Raw genomic sequence first — 20,235 nt, 5'->3', positions numbered from 1 at the left:
TTTCCAAGCCAAGCAAACACGCCTTAGAGTATGCTGTGACATCTGACACACTCAAGCCCTTTTCAAAATTGCTGCATGCAACTGGGGACCGCGAAAGGGTGTCGGCTGTGACTAGCGATTTGCCGGGAACGTACTGAACACTGAAAAGATAGCGCATTAGGCGGAGCCGAAAGCGTTGAATTCTCGGGGGCATATCATCAATGGCCATCTGGCCTAGTAAGGACACTAAGGGCTTGTGATCCGTTTCGAAGGTAACGTTTAGGCCACGGATGTACTCGTCAAATCTTTCGGCTGCCCACGTCAGTGCTAGCGCTTCTTTTTCTATCTGGGAGTATCGCCGTTCTGTGTTCGTGAGGGATCGAGATGCGAAAGCTATTGGTCTATGGTGGCCGTCTTTCTGCGTTTGAAAAAGTACAGCTCCCAGTCCGAAAGAGGATGCATCCGCTGAAAGGACGGTAGGAAGTGTTGCATCGTACATGGCCATACACTGCGCAGAACAAATTAGCCCTTTCAGCTCGTTGAGCGCCTTTTCTTGGTCACACCCCCAGACCCCCTCACCCTCAGACCACCTTCACACCCCACACCCCCAGACGCTATCTTTGTGCAAAAGAGCACGCATCGGAGCAGTAGTCTGTGCCAGGTGAGGCAAAAAGCGACCTAGGTGATTAGCCATGCCGAGCAAGCTTCTCAGTTCGGTGACATTTTTCGGGGCGTTTAGATTTTTAACAGCGCTAACCTTCGCTGGATCAGGCTCAATTCCATTCTCATTCAGAATATGGCCCAGAAATTTCACTTTGTTAACGCCGAACTGGCACTTTTCCTTGTTCAGAGTCACATTTGCGCTAGCCAGGCGTGACATAACCTCTGCTAAACGTTCGTCGTGTTGGGATTTCGTATTACCAAACACTAGAATGTCATCCATGACGTTGACAACACCTGGCAGGCCGCATAGGATTTCGGACATCCTTTTCTGGAAATACTCCGGAACGGACGTATTTCCAAACGGTAATCTAGTAAAACAGTATCTCCCGAATGGAGTCAAGAATGTAGTTAGTTCTTCACAGTCCTTACTTAGTCGGACTTAATGGAACCCCGAGTAGGCGTCAAGCTTCGAAAACCATTTCGCACCGGCCAGAGAGCCTAATGCTTGATCCACCGTTGGTAGCGTGAAGCGCTCACGAACGACGCACTTATTTAGCTTTGTGAGGTCGACGCATACTCTCAGTTCGCCCGACTGTTTCGTTACCAGGACTATTCCTGCGCACCAATCCGTGGGACCGTCTACCTTTCTAATCATTCCCATGCGCACGAGTCTCTCGATTTCGTGCTTTAGCTTTCCCACGAGCGGAATTGGCACTCGCCGTGGAACGGTTATGGCATGCGGAATGGCGCCCGGTTGTAGCCTAATAGTGTATTCTCCTGGGATTGTGCCTAGACTTCGCCCCATTCACGGAAAAAGGGTTTCATACCGTTGCTCGTGTGCACTAAGCTCATCGGCAAATTTGACAACACCTAAAGCCTTTAAGGCTGGCAGCCCGAGAAGTACGTCGCGAAGAGGGCTAACGACATAGCACGTTTGACGGACCGTCCTCCCTTTCCACGCAGTCTCTGCGACAAATTTGCCTAGAACATTGAGCTTGTTGCCGCCAGCCCCCTGTAGCACCTCGTCTGCGTTATCCAGGCGGGTGGGTAATCCTGGAAATGTAGAAGGTAGAACCGACACTTCTGCACCGGAATCAACTTTAGCAAGGATAGGCACAGAGTTTATCAGAACATGCACATAGTGCGCTTTCCCGGCCGTGTCAATCGCGCCAATGAAAGTTTCTCCGGTATCACATTCGACAGCCCAGACACGTACCTTTCTTTCTGCGGACCCAGCTTTCTTGAGGCAGGCCCTCGCAAAATGTCCTTTGTTACCACAGCAGTGGCACTTGGAAGCTCGGGCCGGGCACGTCGACCTCGGGTGCGCGTCGCCGTCGCAGTAGGGACACCGTCCCCCGTTGTGTTGCGGGCGTTTCTGGTGGCCCACGGCATCCACGACGGCGCCTTGGTCCTGAAGTTCTGGCAGGCCACTGATGTGGACCCCTTCCGGTCGAAGGCTCTGCTGCTGCTGTCGCACGGTTTCCTTGAGGCGAGCCTTGGCCAGCGCCGTAGCCAATGTCAGCTGCGGGTCCATCTGCAAGGCCTCGGATAGTTGAGCGTCCCGGAGCCCGACGACAAACTGGTCTCGGATGAGTCTCTTCTTCATACCCCCGAAGTCGCAGCAGTCTGCCAGCACGTGAAGTGCGGTTGCGAACTGATCCACCGATTTTTCTGGCCGTTGCTGGCGTCTGTGAAAGCAGGCACTTTCATAAACAATGTTCCTTTCTTTGACGAAATGACTGTCAAACTTTTGCTTGACGACATCATAACTTTTTGCTTCTTCACCGGTCAGCCCAAATGTAGCAAAGACTTCGCGGGCTTGGCGGCCCATTGTGTAAAGTAGCGTGCATACCTGGGCCTCTCCCTAACGTTCATTGAGAGCTGTGGCGAAGCGGTAGTCATCGAAGTGGTCGATCCACACCGGCCACTCCGACGTTTTGTCGAAGTCCAGCGGTGGTGGCTGCTGGAGCCCCGGGATTACCGTTGTGGGCTTGTCTGCCATTTCGTGGGAATGCTGCCGTCCACGGCCTCAGCGAGATAGTTGACCAGTCCACACTTCTGACACCATGTCGTGACACTGCATACGAGTGCGACGCGTATGCGTGTTGCAATAACCAGTTGACGAGCTTCGCTCTCGGTGATGAAAGGAAAAACTCCCCTCTTTATTGTGCCGGTCAATAATATACACTCCGGGGAACATCACGTGGTCAAGGTAGCTTGGCGCACACAGTTGTTGCCCCGCTATCTGTTCTGACGTCACACGCCGAACACGGGCAAGCGGTACCAGCACAGCATGAATGCATTTCAGCAGTTTTTTAATGTAGTTAATGTTGTGAGAGTAGATTATTTGTGCACTCGTGTTTCAAAAATTTTGTTAATGAGTGACTGCGGTATGAATATCTTTCGTAGTCGCGAGTTACGAAATGCATTGACTCCTATGGGTGTTTGCCGGTGCTCCAAAAATATTTCGTTGCGGTGAGAATTTCGTTCCCTCGGGATTTCGTTATCGCGGGTTTCGACTGTATCCAGAATGACTGAAGTGTGAACGCCGGTTCTGAAATATAGAGCTTTTGTTCCACGGTTATATTTTACCACATGGTGACTGCATGGGGTGTTGCACGAACAATATGCTAAAGACCAGTCACATCTGTGTAGCTCACGAAAAACTTTACTAAGAAATTTTTTTTAATGGGAAAAAGACAGGCATGTATGGGTCGGGCCACTAGCGAAAGGTCTGTGGGCTCTAGAGTGACATTGTAAGCTCCAAGGTCGGTGACCCTGCCAAAGGGGAATGTGACTTAGAATATGAGCGGGACTATTCCTTTAGGCGAAGCTGGACCAAGGTGAGCCCCCCTAGCTCTACCTTGGCATCTCTGGTTCTAATGCCAGCTGCTGTTGTAGCTCACTTAGCTGTCCTGATTAGCTCTCACACTCCCGTGCATCAGATATTTTACCCTAGTGCTCAGTAAATTGGCGTTAGTCTGTTTTTTAACAGACTAACGCCAACTCATCTATGTTTTAACACCATTCGTGTTTCATCCCAACGTGCCCTTCACAAAGCTGAGGTGCTAGTTTGGTTTGTGTGCGCAGTACAACCTCTCGGAAAACCGATCACAGTGGATCGGAGGAAAGCGTCGAGGAGGAGCTCTCCCGCATCGACGACAGCAGCCTGTCCACCACGGTGAGGCATAAGTGCAACGAGAGGCGAAACTGCGCTTTCCGAATGTTCGCTTGCACTCTTATTAAAAGCCGGCACTATGCTTTTATCAGCACTGCAAAGCGGGAATGCCAATTGAACACTGTCTACTCACTGACATAACATTGCCGAAGAAAACATCTTTGAAAATGAGATGCTTGTACGATTTCTCGCCAGGTCTGCATGTGCCACATGCCTGGAGAGGCAGACTGCGCAGCCATTGCACAAGCAGTGCTTTCCCGTAGAGTGGCCGTACTCTTTTTTTGGCGCAGTCTCAAAAAAACTGATTTATTGCTGGTTTTTTTTTTAGAATACCAAGTAAGGGAAATCAGCCTAAACAAAGAACCCTTACGTCATAGTAAAAAACAGCGCAAAAACTACAAAGGCGAGACAGATGAAACAGGACTAGCGCTGACTACCAGAGCGAAACATTACTTATATTTTTTTTTATTTGCACACACTGCAGCCCTGTAAGAGGACTAATGCAGAAGTGGAATCTACAATGCGTAACGGAATGAAAAAGAAAAACACAAAAAAAGGAACAACAGCAACTTTACGACATTAGCGATATTAAAATTTAGTCATACACACTGAAACAAAAAGATTGGGGGACCCTTAAGCTTCGCCTTTAAGAGTTGAACGCGATAGCAAAATCCGGCCCCTAATGGGCACTTCAACCACTAAGTGCATACTTATTAATGTGTGTTGTTACACACACAGACACGCGCGCATGCGGCATATCTATAGTAATGGTAACAGGTTTTCGATCTAAAGCACTTTCCTGTGCACTTCCCTGTGCTAGAACGGTGAAACTACCCTGTATTGCCGATTATAAGTCGACCCCCCAACTTGCAACCCCTTCTAGGGGAAAAAAAAGTTGACTCCGAACACAGCCTTATACTGCGGCCATAGCTCACCAATAAGTTTTTCAGAAGAGGGAGTGATGCAAAGAAACATTTATTTGCCCGTGAAACATTGCTTACGACTGGTCATCGCTTGAGAGAAGAACACAGTCACGGTCATTGCCATCGTGTGAGCCACTGCTGCTGCTTGCGTCGGAACGGGTGTCGGTGGTCGTGAACCCAATCTTGAACCGCCTCCTCAATGGCAGGGTATCGTCCTGACTTCGGTCGGTGAAAGGAACGGCGTGTAGCAGCGCACACGAAGATCTTGGTCCTTTGTTTTCTCCATTCCCTCATGCATTTTTCTCGCTTGTCTCTTGAAAGCAGCGCTATACTGTTGCCGGTGTAGCGGTGGCATCTTGGCGTCCGTTTGGCAGCGTCGCAAGTCGCGCACACCACTGCTCGCAAACGAAGCAAAATGCAGAAATGGCGAACAGGCGTGAGTGCAAAAAGACGCGAAGACGCTTGCGGGTGCATGTGACTGGTCATGTGGTTTAGTTCCCAGTGAAGTGTTGCCAGCCCACACGGCGCTGCCAGCTTTTTTATAGAACGTCGATGGTTTGTCAACGAATCGTTTCTGTTGTATGAAAACAAAACTGCAGGGCGCATCGCAAGGTAAATTCCTCTTTATTCATAGAGCATCATTCGCCCTCTATCAAAGGTTTGAAATGCTGCTTTCGAGACCGTGTTTCCCAAGCAGTTCGCATTAATGCCGCGCGGCGGTGATTTTTAAACGCGCTCCGTAGTTTCGCCTCGCGTGGTTTCGCTATAGTTTCGCGATCGTCGTGGCAGATCCCAAAAATGCCCGGCTCCGGAAGCGGCACGTGCGCGTTGAGAGATAGCTGTTGCCGTGACTCCGCTGCCTCTGCGGCTGATGTTATCGATGCGTCGTATAGCAGGAAATCCGAGGACGACGACCTTTCGTCGAACCCCACAGATAAGTCGACTTTACGATTCCGCGTATAGGTCGACCCCCGAACTTTGGAAGGTCATTTTATGAAAAAAACGTCGATCGGCAATGTACGGTATATAGGCTCTGCTGTAGTCGAGACATGTTTCTCACAATGCCTCACAGATGGCAGCACATTATCTAATGTTTACTGTTTGCTTGATATGTTTTCCACTAGATGGACATAGTTGTCCATTTTTGGAGCTTTTTGCTAGTTTGTGTGTGTTTGTTTTTAGCAGCGATGGGTGCACTGTCCCGGCTTTTTTTGAAGCATGGCGTCGCGCAAAAAACGTAGTTTGATGGCCTCGCCAATGCTCCTACAAATCGCCAAATGGGCTCATTTTTGTTGTGACATCTACCGAACGAAATGTGTTAAACTCCTTCCACTACATGGCATTTATGTAGAGTTTTTTTCCGAAGCAGATGCAAGTAACATTGTGGCTTTGTGGTAGGACACCTGCTTGCCACGCAAACGGCCAGGGTTCGATGTCAATGGGACCGAAGATTTTTATTGTTTATTTTATTTGCATCTCTCTCTATTTTTCGATCACGGATGATTTTTCGCTCACAAACGACACCGACGGCGGAATTTCTGCGAAACGAGCTCTCTAACGCTATCACATTAAAAATCATCATATTCAAACTAGAACGATAAAAACATATACACCAGTATCTTCAAGTTGCTAGTTCCATAGGTTTATGCATAAAACAATTTTAAAATCTTTGGTTTAACAACCCCTAAAGCACAAGAATGACAATCTTATGTTCCCAGAGCACTTAATTCTGTCACATGTCCAACAGTAGAAACGTTCAGCAAATTTATAAGCTTAAATAAGCAACAAACAAAAGCAAAACCCATGCGAGCAGTACTGCTGCCATGTGGGGTACTTGAATGTGGTATTAGCTGGGAAGTCACACAAGGCATGCCGTTCTGATGAGTGCAGAGAACGAAAACAGTGAAGGTGAAGGGTTAGCACATGTCAATTTGTGACCGCTTCCTGCTTCGTATCATACAACCGTGCCTTCGGAGCTGTGAAACGGTGACAGCTGTGGTGTCAAGGAATTCAACAGCCATTAATCGCTGTTGCATTGGACCCACCACAACCCAAGCTTATTGCTGATAATGCCTATAACCCAGCACAGCGCAATCTGCTGTAAAGAGATTACCGAAGGTAGCCCTAACCGCTGATTTCATTTCCCCATAAAAGCTGCAGTTACTCTACAAAAGCATCATCTGGTGCTCTTGTTCATTTGGCAGGTTCATTGACAGCTCATCATTATCTTGGTATAGAATGCAAGTCACTCTTCATTGACATCGAGTAATGCCAGAACATAACAAAACAAGCCAATTTTGCGCATGTGAGCACCATCGCATCTCCAAGTCTCCCTGGTGTGAGTGACTGGACACTGAAAACAGCAAGTGGGTGACCATTTATGCATACCTGCCAACTCTCCCGAATTGTCCGGGAGACTCCCGAATTTTGACCTAATCTCCCGATTGTACGAATGCTATCTCGAATCTCCCGAAAAGTGGCCGAAGAGTGAAAAACTTTTTCGTCTGTCTGTTTGGGCCCCCATTCCACGCATACTTTGGGCAGGAAGCGTTCATGCGAGTTCTTCGAGAGTGTCTGCGTTAATGCGACGTGTTGTCAATTTGAAACCTGTAACAACGCCCGCAACTTCAGATCGCCAACTGCCAATGACGGTCGGTTGGTTCGGTGGAAGGGGGGCGTGCGCGCCACGGCGCCGGCGCCGATCGAGGCGGCCGTGTGAGTGCGGAAATGTTTTGCGGGCGACCTCCGCAAGCATCGCTAGCTACCACCACTGAAAACAGATCTTTCATGAGCGCGGCAGGCAGACATCTTTCTAGAGGAGGCGTCGTTTGAAGCACGACCGTGTCTGAAGGAAATTCAAGTGCAATTTGTACGCTAGGCCCACGCCGCCTGCCTAGGCGTCAGTTGTGTTTGTTATGTGGTTGTGGGGGTTGCGTGTTTCCCCGAGTTCAGTTGGGAGGTAGATGGCGGTGTCAAAAGCAAAGAAGAAGTACTTGCATGTGTTTCTGGACTCACACACAGCTGAGTTTCTGTGCTTTGTGACTTCGCGGAAAGGTGACAAGTGCCGATTCTGCACCACGTGCACCTATGATGTAAGGGTGTCGCACGGCGGGAAGGCCGATATAAAGGTGCACATTGCTTCACAGAAGCATAAGAACAGCACAGAAGCAGTTCATGCTGCGGAAGGGCAAGGCAACATCGGCAGCATTTTCCAAAAGAGCTGCGAAGACAGTGCGATCTGCGCAGTATGCCTATTCACGGGATTGGGTTCCCTCCACTACAAAAACAGAGTTTCTCATGATGAAAGAACAAAGCAGCTCAAAATAAACATCCTAACCCCTGTCTGATGTCAGTCTCCAGTCTCAGTAATCCCCCCCCCACACACGCTGCGGTCTCCCGAATTTTCATGCCGCTAGGTTGGCAGGTATGTTCATGGCATGCAGTTTTAGGCCTGCTTAATTATCATTCTTCAAAGTACTTTAGTGTGCACAGTTTACACGTTTAATAGACTAGACATAGCTTGTGACTGCATATCCTCGCTCATTTCTACACTGTACTTTTCTGACAGAAGTGCCTGTCATGGTTGGTGGCTAAACAAGCTTGGTTGTTTGTGCTGCTCTGCCAAACTGGCAACCACTTGTTGCCTGCTTGGAATAAGAGGCGAATAGTACATCTGTAAGTTAATGAGTCAGCATAAAAATATGTACAAATACATAGCTCCATGCACATAGTCATCTTTAATTTGAGGAACCAGCAACGGGTGAGACAACTTTTGATGACAGGAACGTACCAGTGTTGATATTGCACCATGTGGCTGCTCTTCGTCTTTTGTGCTTGCATTGTACGAAATGAAGAATGGCTGACTTAAAATCCATATGCTTATAATTGAACTAAAAAGCAGCATTATTTGACTTACACTTCAGGTCAGGTTTGCTGGAAGCAAATTGGACACTTCTTCGCTTGCTTGCAAGGTGCGATCAACCAGATAAAGTAGCAATGATATGCTCTCATTGGTCCAGTGACGGCAGTGGTGGTACAATAAAGCGTCGAGACAGAAAGAGTTTGATCTCTCGTTGCTATAGCAACCAGCGGTTTGCAGGAAATCCAGAGTGATTAAAGGGACACTAAAGGCAAATATTAAGTCGACGTTGATGTTGAAATAGCGGTCCAGAAACCTCGTAGTGCTACTTTTATGCCAAGGAAGTGCTTATTTTGAAATAAAATCACGTTTTAGTGGTCCGCATCACGTTAGTGCACTTCAAATCACCCGCCTGAAATCCGACTTTCATACGTCACTGCTGCCATGCCCAACGTTGCCCGCCTTTACTGCGCGGCCACCGACACTAGTAGCAGCAGAGCGAAAGTAGCGGGACCCACAGCAGCAACAACGGCCATCGAAGCTTGCCGCAACCGCCGCAATGGATGTGGACGAAGAACTTGACAACGAGACATTGGCTCGCGACGCTGGGCTCCAATTAAGCGATTTGAGCCCCGATGAACGCAGTATGCTGCTGAGGGCTCGTAGTGCCGGCGTCGTTGCATGCGGTATTTTGTCGAACTTTCTGTCAGAGCGACTTTCACGAGCGTGCAAAACACACGCGGCAGTACGCGATCCTGAAACTACCACTGAGACGCGACCGCGTGAGTGAAGCAGGGCGCCGGGCGAAGCGCAGTTCGGCGAAAACGGAACCTTTGAACCACGCGCGCCGTTCCCCATGGCAACGCCACAGAGGTTCTTTTTTCCATGAATCAAACGGAAACGAACAAACAGCATTTTATTACGTCTTTTGATGCACGGAAGGTTCTTTTTTTATTGCTGCTAGTTTGATTACTAGTGATTTATTGTAGGCAGACTCTCATACGTCATCGGTATCACTTCTAAAATGTCCCACTCGTGGCGCTCATCATGTGATACATTTAGCTTAATTTCTCGGTAAGTAGGGCACTGCTGTTAATAATATTGCCGTTTTAGAAGTTGTCAGACATTGAGCTTTCACTCTGACATAAATTGTTATTTGCCTTTAGTGTCCCTTTAAGCCATGTGGCAAAGGTAGGTCAGTGGTGGAGAACGAAAGGTGCCTGTTTTACGTGCATCCAACACCTGATCAAACGCGCAAGTTAGACATGTGACCGTCTGTCACTGAACTCTGTTTTCCCGCGAAGCGCCGGTTGCTGTAACAACCTGGGGTAAAATCTTTTCTTTGTCAAAAGTTTGATTGTACCTCCTCTAAATAGACACTGCCATCACTGGACTGACAGGTATGCACGTTGCTACATCATCTGGTCTATCATGCCTCGTGAGCGTGCTCACCTAAAGAGATGCACCCCCCCCTCCTCGTCCTCCTTCTCCAAGGGAACTCACTTGTTGTGGGTGTCCCCCCAGTAAAAAAAAAATCCTGCCACCGCCCTTGAATGGCATGCTCCGAAAAATGCCATCCAATTCAAAAGGTGCAGGAGAGGTACAGAGCTGGTTCACAATATTCCTGCTCCCTTTCTGCTGGTGGTGCCAGCTTGTTTCAAGCAAGTAGCCATGAAGCAGCAGCACAGCATACAATGCAGCACACGACATAGGCACCACTGAAGACACACATCTGTTGCGTCTGTGCAAAGTAGAATACGCCTCTGAAATCAACCGTACATGTGGTTTGTGAACTGTCAAGCTTAAGTAGGCATTTGTCACGGCTTAAGTCCTACACCATGTCAACATCTCACCATTCGTTTCTAGCAACACATTGTGCATGTACCGCTGAAACTACCACTACATGGTTAACATGATACACCTTAACAATGTTGGTATAATGTAGAGATATGTTAGTAAATATTATGGAAAATCCAATTCAATAAAAGCACTGATAGAATCTCTACTCTCATTGATGCTGTGTGGTTGGTTTTACATAAACCAAAAAGCAACAGTCGCTTATGGCAAACTTAAGTCATCAGGATGCCTTAAGGGGCTAGATTAACTAGCGCTCCTCCTCTCCCCCCTCCAGTAGAATTTCTGGAGGCATCATTCGACATGGCTGTCATGCTTTGACGTCATATTTCAAGTGACCAATCTTCGGACAAACTGAGTCTCTCCCGTTCTGCTCCCCTCTGAAGTAGGACGGCAGACTGGGCAAGTTGGTTGAAATGCATGGCACTTGAACAGCAGCGCAAAAGACTGGGCCAAGCATATGTGTCTTCTCTTTCTTGGTCCTGTCTTTTGCGCTGTTGTTCAAGTACCATGCATCCCCCTTTCTGTCTCTTCCTAAGTGCAGAGCGTGCTTTCTCCTGGACACTTTGATTAAGGTTGTCAAAATGAGTAAATGAGGGCTTCCATACTTTTCTTGCAATTCAACCTCAAATATAGGCACGTGTGCACATGATCTATGTTTGCAACCAGAGCATTGATGCTGACCTTGTGGTTCACTTTGTCACAACCTCAGCAAGGCGTAAGCGAACCAGAGCACAGCCGAAACCGTGAAGCCATCTTTGAACGAGTGCTTGCATTTTTGTTTCAAGGCTTCTCGAAGTTTCCTTGCTATTTTGGTTAATTCACGTAAAGCTTTTTTTTAAATAAACTTTGCATGTCTGATGCCGAGAATAGTATGTTTTATCTAGGTATGTTTTGTTAAACTTCATTTTGTGACACTTTCTGAAGCTTCACTGTCGCGCATTGCATAAAGAGCCACATGTCTAATTTGCAGGCGGATGATCGCACAGTCGACCTGACAGTCTCCCGGGCGAGTGACGTCGAAGGCTGCGACTATGCCGAGCCAGCCCACTGACCGTGCTACTGTCGGCCAGCAAGACAGCAGTGTTCGGTGCTCACGGATCGCATCGAAGTTTTATGCTTTCTCTTCACTACAGAGGTGCACACGCTGCATTGTGTCCAAAAAGACGTTGCAATATTCACACTTGATCACACTCTGATTGCGTCCGCATCATTTGTAGAAGCTGATGCTGATTAAATAGTTTCAACTTGTTGCATCAAGAGTGTTGTATCTCACAACTTTCGGTCGTGCTGCAGGTGTGGGGGTACGGCAATATGATCACGCCACCTGCTCGGCATTCATTCGCAGTGTCGTTTGATTCACATGCCACGGATGAAATTTCTGCCACTGGTGGAACTGCTTGCTAGCAGTGCATCGTTCACAGTGGCTGTCTGGAACTGTGCCATGCAGTAGCTAAACGCTATACCTGTGGATGAACACAATAATAAAGCGAGTCCAGGATTTAGCGTGTCTGGAATTTCAGTACATGTGTGCAGTGGCATTTGCATGATACCGGAGCTGCCAGATGCCATTAGCAGCGTCCTGTTGCTTTGTCTGATCACAATTATCAACAAGTGTTTGTGCTAAATAAGAACTTATATACCAGCAGCACCGTAGCATGGATATTGTTGTATACTGCAATCATGGCTGTGTTTGCCAGCTTGAGCTCTGTGTTACCAGGTGATGCCACCATTCCTGCCTGAGATGTCCAGTAGTAACTGTGTAATTTACAAGCACTAAAAGGCTTGCTGATAAATTAAAACTGTGCTTCCTAACTGGTGTGTTATAGTGCTAGTAGAGTGAACTGGTCTAAGGCAGTTTTTTTTTGTACAGGCCCCGAGGTGTGTCGTGTGACTCATGTCACAGTAGGCATATCAGTACACATGCGAGTTCACCATTTACATGCCTGTATCCAGGGGGATGCCTGGATGTCCTGATCCCCTCTTCCTTGAAGTTTCCGCACACAGTGCCACGCAGGATACGTAAACTCATGAAGTCCTTGGTTCTTATTGTTTCGGAAGGTTCACTGGGATGTGAACAACTTTAGTATTATTGACAGTGATTATGCGATCATCATCATCTCGATGTCAGATATCACCTCCCCTTGAAAGAAGCCTGGGGCATCTGAGGTATGAATCTTTCTTATCTGTGAACAGCATTAAGGTGTGCAAGCCTGCATCCCCTACTTCCATGGAAAAGGGCTTCTCGCCATATTTAGAACTACCAGCCATCTGTGAGCCAACATCTGCCTGGAGATGGCGATCTGTGGTCCCTCTAGGGCTGTTGATATAGTGTGTATTACATTTCACAAACAATGATCTTTATCAGCCATTGGGAAACAATTTTGAAGCTTGTGCACGAGTTCTTGCAGTGCATGAGTACCATTGCAGATCTTGTAGGAAACAAAGAGGCAGGTGTTGTTGATACGTTTTTGGTACCTCTTCCAATCTCTGAGTGATCGCCCCGCAGTTTTGTAGTGACGTCTTTTCTGTGCCATTCCTTTTCACACATGATCAGGGGTCTGACTTTATGCTCTTGCTGCATTATGAATGAGATCTTGGCGAGCTGTAGATGGAATCAAGCAATTTGCATTGCTACAAAATTGTGGTTTCATTTATGAAATGTTGTTCTGCGTAAAAAAAAAGACGCATACTTGTGGAAGTGACGTTCATATTGGTAACATCACATCCACACCAGTGCAGTTATGTTTGTATACCATTAAATAGCATATCCCTCTGCATCCTTGCTTGTGCACTCTGGTAGTAGCCAGCTGTCCTGAAATTTATTTCTAGTAAGTAGCTGTCGTGTAGCATTGGTATAAATGGTACGTACAGCATGTGTTATACTGTATAGGGTAAGGCGGGGCAAAATGAGACGCGGGGCAAAACGCGACAATTTGACTTTGCCGCCCTCTATAGCTAATACAAAAAGTACTTTTTCTTTGTTTCTCTATTTTGGCGATAGCTGCCGGCAGTGTTCGACATTTTTTTATGTAAAAGTTGACGATTGTTCACAGCGTTCGTGCGTCAAAAATTGCGCGGCTGATGCCAGTGTTTTCATGACCCGCCAAAACGGGGCGAAATTCTGCTCGGCCAAATTTTCGGTTCCGTGCATGAGGCTACCCGGCGACAATACAACAACGTAAGTATTTATGTTGTTACTTTATACTACTACCTACATGCCACCAAAAGTTTAGTTCATTTGGTGCCGTGGGCCAAAGGGCAAAATTTTTTGAATTCGGGCATGTGAGAGGGGCAAAACGCGACAAAAAGGCATTGAATTGCCTTAGAAAGTGTCTTATTAAGTGAACCGTTTATTTACGCTCATTATATATAATATTTTTTTGCTCAGGATGGTGCGGACTTTTAAGAAAATATCATCTAGAGTTTCCTGGGAGGAAAACGACATGAAAAAAGCACTGAATGCTTTTCTGGAGTTTCGGAGCAACACAGCGCCGGGTTCTGTCTGGATTCAATGCGTGGAGCGTAAAGACTGCGTGGAGGCCGAAAAACTGAATTTGAAGTGCTTCTACTGCAAGAACTGAAAGGATAAAATTTTTTCACGCTGTCTCGTTTTTTACGCAGTGTCTCGTTTTGCCCCGCAGGTTGGGGCAAAATGAGACGTGATGCATTTTTTGTTTCTTTTTAAAATAATACTTTTAACAGTCGCAGCATGGCCATATTTATGTAGCACGTACCTTGTACCCAATAGAAAGTTCCTGTGCTGACATTTTATGGCAACGAGTGAAATAAAAATAAATATTCACTATTTTCAAATTTTTGTCGCGTTTTGCCCCACCCTACCCTACTACACACATCAACAACACATACATATTACCTATATTCACCTCTTCCATCTTTCAGTCATTTCCGCTGCAACACATTACTGCAGTTGCAGAAAGAAGATTACTACGCAATAATAGCGGAACGGTCTTGCACAGTTGGTGATCTTCATTGTTAAAAGCGTTTAAGAGCACAGCAAGGAGTCCAGCTGACTCTAGCAACTCCTTGCACTGTTCTCTCTCATGCTGTCACCATAATACGAAGCACTAAGCACGGTCATCCACAAAGATAAGCCCCTGTCTGGTTTTCTGAGGTACAGTCAACTGCAAAATATTGTGGATTATGAAATCTGAGAAAAAGCCCAATGGCTCCGCAGCCTCACAATGCAGCCTGGTATCAATTGCATTTCGGCTCTCGACTAGAATATGTAGTAACAGTTTTTCTGGCAACTGCTACAAGCTGCTCAGGCATTGAATGTTTCCCTGAGATCTCGTGGTTCGTAAAGTTCTGTGTTTGACTGTACCTGTTATCTTCAGGAGGAGGAAAGTGGAAAAACCTGAGTTCATATTTGAAGCGTTAGTTCATATTTGAAGCCTATTGTATGCGCGTGGATGGCCTGTCTTAATTATTGATACTCCCACATGGCGCAGCACAGCCGATGTTGGTTTTGTGCCAATCAGCTTGGCTTAACCGCTTTTAGCTGTGCTGGCTGTTTTAAGCAATTTGGAGTAACACTAATGCACTTGTCTTGCATTTACTTTCAAATCTCCACTGAATTCTTTCTATCAACAGCCAAACCTCACTATGATCAATCTCCTTCTAATCTTGTATATGTTTCACTGTATTGTAGTGGGACGATTTTCATCTACATTGGTACATCCAGCAATTTCTTTTATTCGCATCTGTTACACCAGGACACAACCGTGCAAGCTGCAGTTAGCACCAAATGAACTGGCTGTCCATATCCCCCTTAATCTGGGAATGTGCCACTGTATGTAAGGATGGCTGTGATCAGGGGGCGAACCTGAATTTCATTGCAGGAAGCTGCAGCGAGTGGAATGTACAGCTGTTCCAAACTGCACCAACAATGCTTTGTGCCATTAAATGTGCACCAGATTGAAAAGAGTGTAAACTAAATTCTTCCAATGCTGCCCAAGTTGTAAAATTGAAACAAATTGCACGATTATAAGCTTGTTGTACAGCGTAAGGGGACGGTGCACATTCACCAGTTGCGTCATTACGAATTCGCACCGGGGGCGTAGCCAGAAATTTTTTTCGGGGGGGAGGGGGGTTCAACCAAACTTTATGTACGTTCGTGCGTGCGTTTGTATGTGTGCGTGCATATATACGCAAGCAAAACTGAAAAATTTCGGGGGGAGTTTGAATTCCCCCAACCCCTGCTCCGCACACCCTCGCACGTGCTACGCGACACATGGAAAATTGAGGGAAAGAACTCGCATAAGGGTGTTCTGCAAAGCAAAAAAGAATGAGGCCAGAAGTTCAGGGCACAAATTCACAAAACACAACGTCGCGACAATCATTTGCAAAGCGAAATTCTAGCCAGTCCTGATTGATGTACAAATACGGCATATTGTACACATAAGGCACATTAAATGCAATAACAATTTGTGTTGAAAGGTAAATGATTGAGAACGTCTGAAACGTCAAAATTACGTGCAGAAACTCTTTAGTAATCGAGAAATTAAGCGAAATGTAGGACACGAGTTGCGCCACCTGTGGGACATTCTAGCACCAGCCCGATGACGCAGTACGCCCGGTACGCCCTCATAACAATTATTCAATAGTAATCAAACAAGTCACATTAAACCAGCTCATCGCAGTGCGTGATAAAACGGCATAAAATGCTATTTGAGCGTTTCTATCTGACTCGAAGAAAAAAGAACGCGGTAGACTAGTGTTGGTAGTGTTGCGTACTGTTGCGCAAGCTCTGCTCGGGCTCTGCTCGGCCACCAAACAATGCAGCAAACTCAATCTCCCATGTTCTAACCAAAGATCTAAGCTCTAACCGCAAGTTAGACAAGATGCCGCAACCATGCGATGTTGTCGGTTGCCCGAATAATGTGCGGTGCTGTACCAAGACCACCTTGAACAAGGTAATCGACGTGCAAGCCGATGCCGGCGTGAGTTACCACTGGTTACCGCAGAGTGAACCCATGCGCTCCAAGTGGCTTAGTGCCGTGCCTATGCGACATCGTGCTAAACGAACGAGAAATCTGCACGTGTGCTCGCTACACTTTCGGGAAGAGGATTACGAGACCAACCGCAACGTGAGCAAGTCTTGTAACATGCCTTTCAAAGCACTGCTTTCCCGTAGCGCCGTTCCGTCGGTCCTGCCCGAGTCCTGCTTTGCTAGAACCGCTGCTAGAACTGACAACTTGCGACAACAGTTGGTCCTGCCCGAGTTCCGCCTTGCTAGAACTGACAACTTGCAACAACAGTTGGTCCTGTCCGACTCCTGCCTTGTTACAGCTGACGACTTGCAACAACAGTTGGCTCTGCCTGTGTCCTGCCTGGCTAGCGCCGACGACTTGCAACAGGTGGTCCTGCCTGTGTCCTGCCTGGCTAGCACCGGCGACTTGCAACAACAGTTGGTCCTACCTATGTCCTTCCTGGCTAGCACCGACGACTTGCAACAACAGTTGGTCCTACCTATGTCCTGCCTGGCTAGCACCGACGACTTGCAACAACAGTTGGTCCTGCCTGTGTCCTGCCTGGCGAGCACCGACGACCTGCAAGAACCTCTGTCTGACAGCGACGACGCGGTGAGTGCGGAGTTCGTTCTTGATGAAAAGAACTATAAATGTATGACATTCACAGATACAGGGGCGTAGCCAGAAATTTTTTTCGGGGGGGGTTCAGCCATACTTTATGTATGTTCGCGCGTGCGTTTGTATGTGTGCGTGTATATATGCGCAAGCAAAATTGAAAAATTTCGGGGGGGGTTTGAACCCCCCCAACCCCCCCCTTGGCTACGCCCCTGCACAGATAAAGGTCATAAAACATGCCGTTGTTTTATTTTCAGGCTGAATGTGCTGAATCTGAAAACATATATTTGGTTATTGATATTGATGATGCCTCCAGCAACATTGACGCGAAGGTAGGTAACATAGACGAAAAATTAATAGCATTTGCGCTCAACTGTGGTGAGTCACCTTACAGCTTGGGCGCGCCTGACGTCCGCATCTTTACAATTGTTCCTTATTTATAGGCGAGTGTTGACGCGGGAACGCAAACACATGGTTCGTCGACGGGTAGCAGCATTGGCTATACCAAAGTTGTGCAAGTTTGCCGGCCTGGCAGTAGCATTGGTGAGTGCGTTTCGAATCACGTTTTCGCTCTCCGAACATGGGCCCTTGTTCATTCAATTTACAAAATGGAGCATTCTTTGTTCCCATGATAAGCAGTGAGAACTATCCCAAGAATCTCAACGCTGTGATGTTATTAGGATTACTAAAGTTGGTTAACTGTTTTTCGTGTACTTGGATAGTAGCAACATTCATTGGCTTCAGCGTGATGCAGGGGAATAGCCAGGATACATTGTGAGGAGGAGGGGTCACACTTGTACGTAAGAAGGAAAGGGCTCGTTCTTTGTTTGTTAAACGCAATATTAATGAGAACAGACAGTAATGCCAGGGGAAGTGTAGGGGGTGTTATCTGTAGCAATTACGATATAAATGTGAAGAAAGTATAGTGGACGAAAAGATGACTTGCCGCTGGCAGGGACTGAACCTGCGACCTTCGAATTACGCTTGTACGTAAGGCATATAATGGGTGCAAAAACGTTTTGGGGCAGCTTGAACCCTATCACCTCCCTGGCTATGCCAATTCTCAGTGCCTAATTGCAGGGCAAGTTCACCTTAATGTCTCAGCTAATCTCATTGCAATTTACAGCACTCTTTAAAGCTATTCTCACCTAAATTGCCCTGTTGACACGTAGTGAGTTGCAATTTGACTTTTAATGCAGGGACTCAAGTTAACCTCATTATGAAGCCTACAATGGAGAAGGGAACGCAGGTCGGTAAAAGAAGAAGGAGAAGAAGATGACATCGATACGTACCTCATCACGTGCATGAACAGTCAAGAGGCCTCCCAATGCTCAAGCACATCAAGGAGAAAAGTGATAGGCATCTAGAGAAGAGGCCAGCTTTCTTGTCTCGCCTGAGGCATCGCTAGTAGTACACATGCCAGACAGGCGTGATGTGACACACAAGCCCGACATCTTGAGTTGCACTTTCGATGCAACATTTGCTGATGAGTAAGTAGAATTCGTGTTTTATAGCACAGGAACCAATCCTCCAACTATGCAGAAGAGTTGAGATCTGGGCCAGTTGGTTCATGATACTTGACAAAAGCCAGCAAAAAAACGGGACACGAGAAAAGGCAGACACACACACACCGCTGGAACTAATTCACGTAATTCATGTGTGGCTCGTGGAAAGACTAGCAATCTGGTGTGCACTACGAAACACGAGTGTTGTTTCACGAAATGTGCCACACGTGTTGTGTACAACATTCCGGTGACCTGTGATAAGGTATACATCTGCCAAACCGGCCGATGTATTAATACTAGGTTGCGTGAGCATCACGCTTCTTTGAGTTCGAATGATGGGGCGAATCTTGCACGTCACTGTCGGGAATGCGGTTGCTACCCGCTTTTCAGTAATGTCGCTTATCTGGGAAGAGGAAAGGGCAAGGAAGAAAGGGAAATTGTGGAGGCATACTACATTAGGAAAAGCGGAGATAGATGTATAAGCACACCGTCAATTTGCCTCATTGACAAGGAATTTAGTGTGTTGCAACGATGGCAAGAAAGATGATTGCGTAATCTTTCACCGGCTGACGTTGTAGGTGATACAGACGTGCTGCACATGCGTTATGAGGTTTCTTGGTTGAATGTTTTTCTTCAATAAAGTCACAGATGTTAGTCCAGCGGTCTGTGTGTCTGCCTTTTCTCGTGTCCCGTTCTTTTGCTGGCTTTCGTCAAGTACCTCGAAACTAGTAAGATGAGATTGTAAAAAATGAAGCAGCAACTGTTGACACCGTTTCCGTTCTTGCAGAACTATTCCCCATTATGGAAAAAGTGCTAAAAAGACAAAAGTTTGCCAGTTCAGCCTTGGATAGTGTGTTTCTTAGAGCTCGAATTGATAGTTTCCAGGTGGCCGCTAGCATTTAAATGATATGCTCACAGTTGGGATCAGACATTCACAACATGCAGGTAGCAAATAATTCCTAGCACCGGTGTTAGAAACACAAGGCTTTTTTTTCTGAAGCCATTAGTGTTTGGAGACGCCGAGTAAAGACACGAGCACGGCCCGTAGCAACAACAAGACTCCTTTTATTCGATCTGCTACTATATATCCAATCTCGGGGCGCTCGCCTGCCCACAGCGCCAGCCATTAGCGACTATACAAAGTACTCGGCGTCAACTACATCTTCCCTCTCGGGATAGTTACAGGTTCAATGTGCGCTGTGGTTTCACGGTATGACCACAGCGCATACGCTTAGGTTCACCACACTGAGGCACACTTGCTCGCACAGGTAAAGTTTGCACATCAGGCGAGGGAGGCATCTCTCCAGGCGGCACAGGTGATGCGCATGAAGCACTTGGTGACGATGCTTCCGGCGATGAGCTCGAAGCTGGTGCTCTCGGTGGATTCCATGCGTTGGTGATGAAGCCAGTGCTGTTTGTCCTTGGACATCTTGGTTAGCCATGAACGGCACCAGATGGCAACGGTTCCTCTGGACAACACCACTGAGAGTCTCAACCACATATGATCTTGGTCCCTGAGCTGGGCTTAGAACACTACCGCTGCAACCTACATCTTTTATCCACACTTCCTCCCCCATATTGAGAGGAATCAGAGGAGTGGCACCGTGACGGCGATTGTAGTCCTGCGCCTGTTGCAACTTCGCTGCAGAATTTTGTGCTTGAAATT

General features: G+C 47.1%; 2 protein-coding genes across 4 annotated transcripts in view; both read left to right on the top strand.

Annotated features, from left to right (window-relative positions):
- Positions 1-11,728, top strand: part of LOC119395779 (centrosomal protein 43) — a 38,489-nt gene extending 26,761 nt beyond the window's left edge. The window contains exons 7-8 of the mRNA XM_037662791.2: positions 3,733-3,823; positions 11,430-11,728. Of these exons, the coding sequence (XP_037518719.1) occupies positions 3,733-3,823; positions 11,430-11,510 (172 nt within the window). The 3' untranslated portion in view covers positions 11,511-11,728. The remainder of the gene's footprint in view (positions 1-3,732; positions 3,824-11,429) is intronic.
- A 4,358-nt stretch (positions 11,729-16,086) lies between these two features.
- On the top strand, positions 16,087-18,483 carry LOC119395778 (uncharacterized). Of its 3 annotated transcripts, none has more exons than XM_049416768.1 (5): positions 16,087-16,798; positions 16,898-17,061; positions 17,322-17,396; positions 17,508-17,607; positions 18,264-18,483. In XM_049416768.1, the coding sequence occupies exons 1-5, from the start codon at positions 16,321-16,323 to the stop codon at positions 18,341-18,343; spliced, it is 897 nt and encodes a 298-aa protein (XP_049272725.1). In that variant the 5' UTR covers positions 16,087-16,320; the 3' UTR covers positions 18,344-18,483. The 3 variants fall into 3 exon arrangements, with proteins under 3 accessions (XP_049272725.1, XP_049272724.1, XP_037518714.1); XM_049416767.1 differs by having other exon boundaries at positions 16,087-16,839; positions 16,888-17,061; XM_037662786.2 differs by having other exon boundaries at positions 16,087-17,061.
- Positions 18,484-20,235: the final 1,752 nt, after the last annotated feature.

Source organism: Rhipicephalus sanguineus, chromosome 6 (assembly GCF_013339695.2).
Source record: "Rhipicephalus sanguineus isolate Rsan-2018 chromosome 6, BIME_Rsan_1.4, whole genome shotgun sequence".
Taxonomy (NCBI): Eukaryota; Metazoa; Arthropoda; class Arachnida; order Ixodida; family Ixodidae; genus Rhipicephalus; species Rhipicephalus sanguineus.
This window is presented reverse-complemented; position numbering and strand designations above follow the sequence as displayed.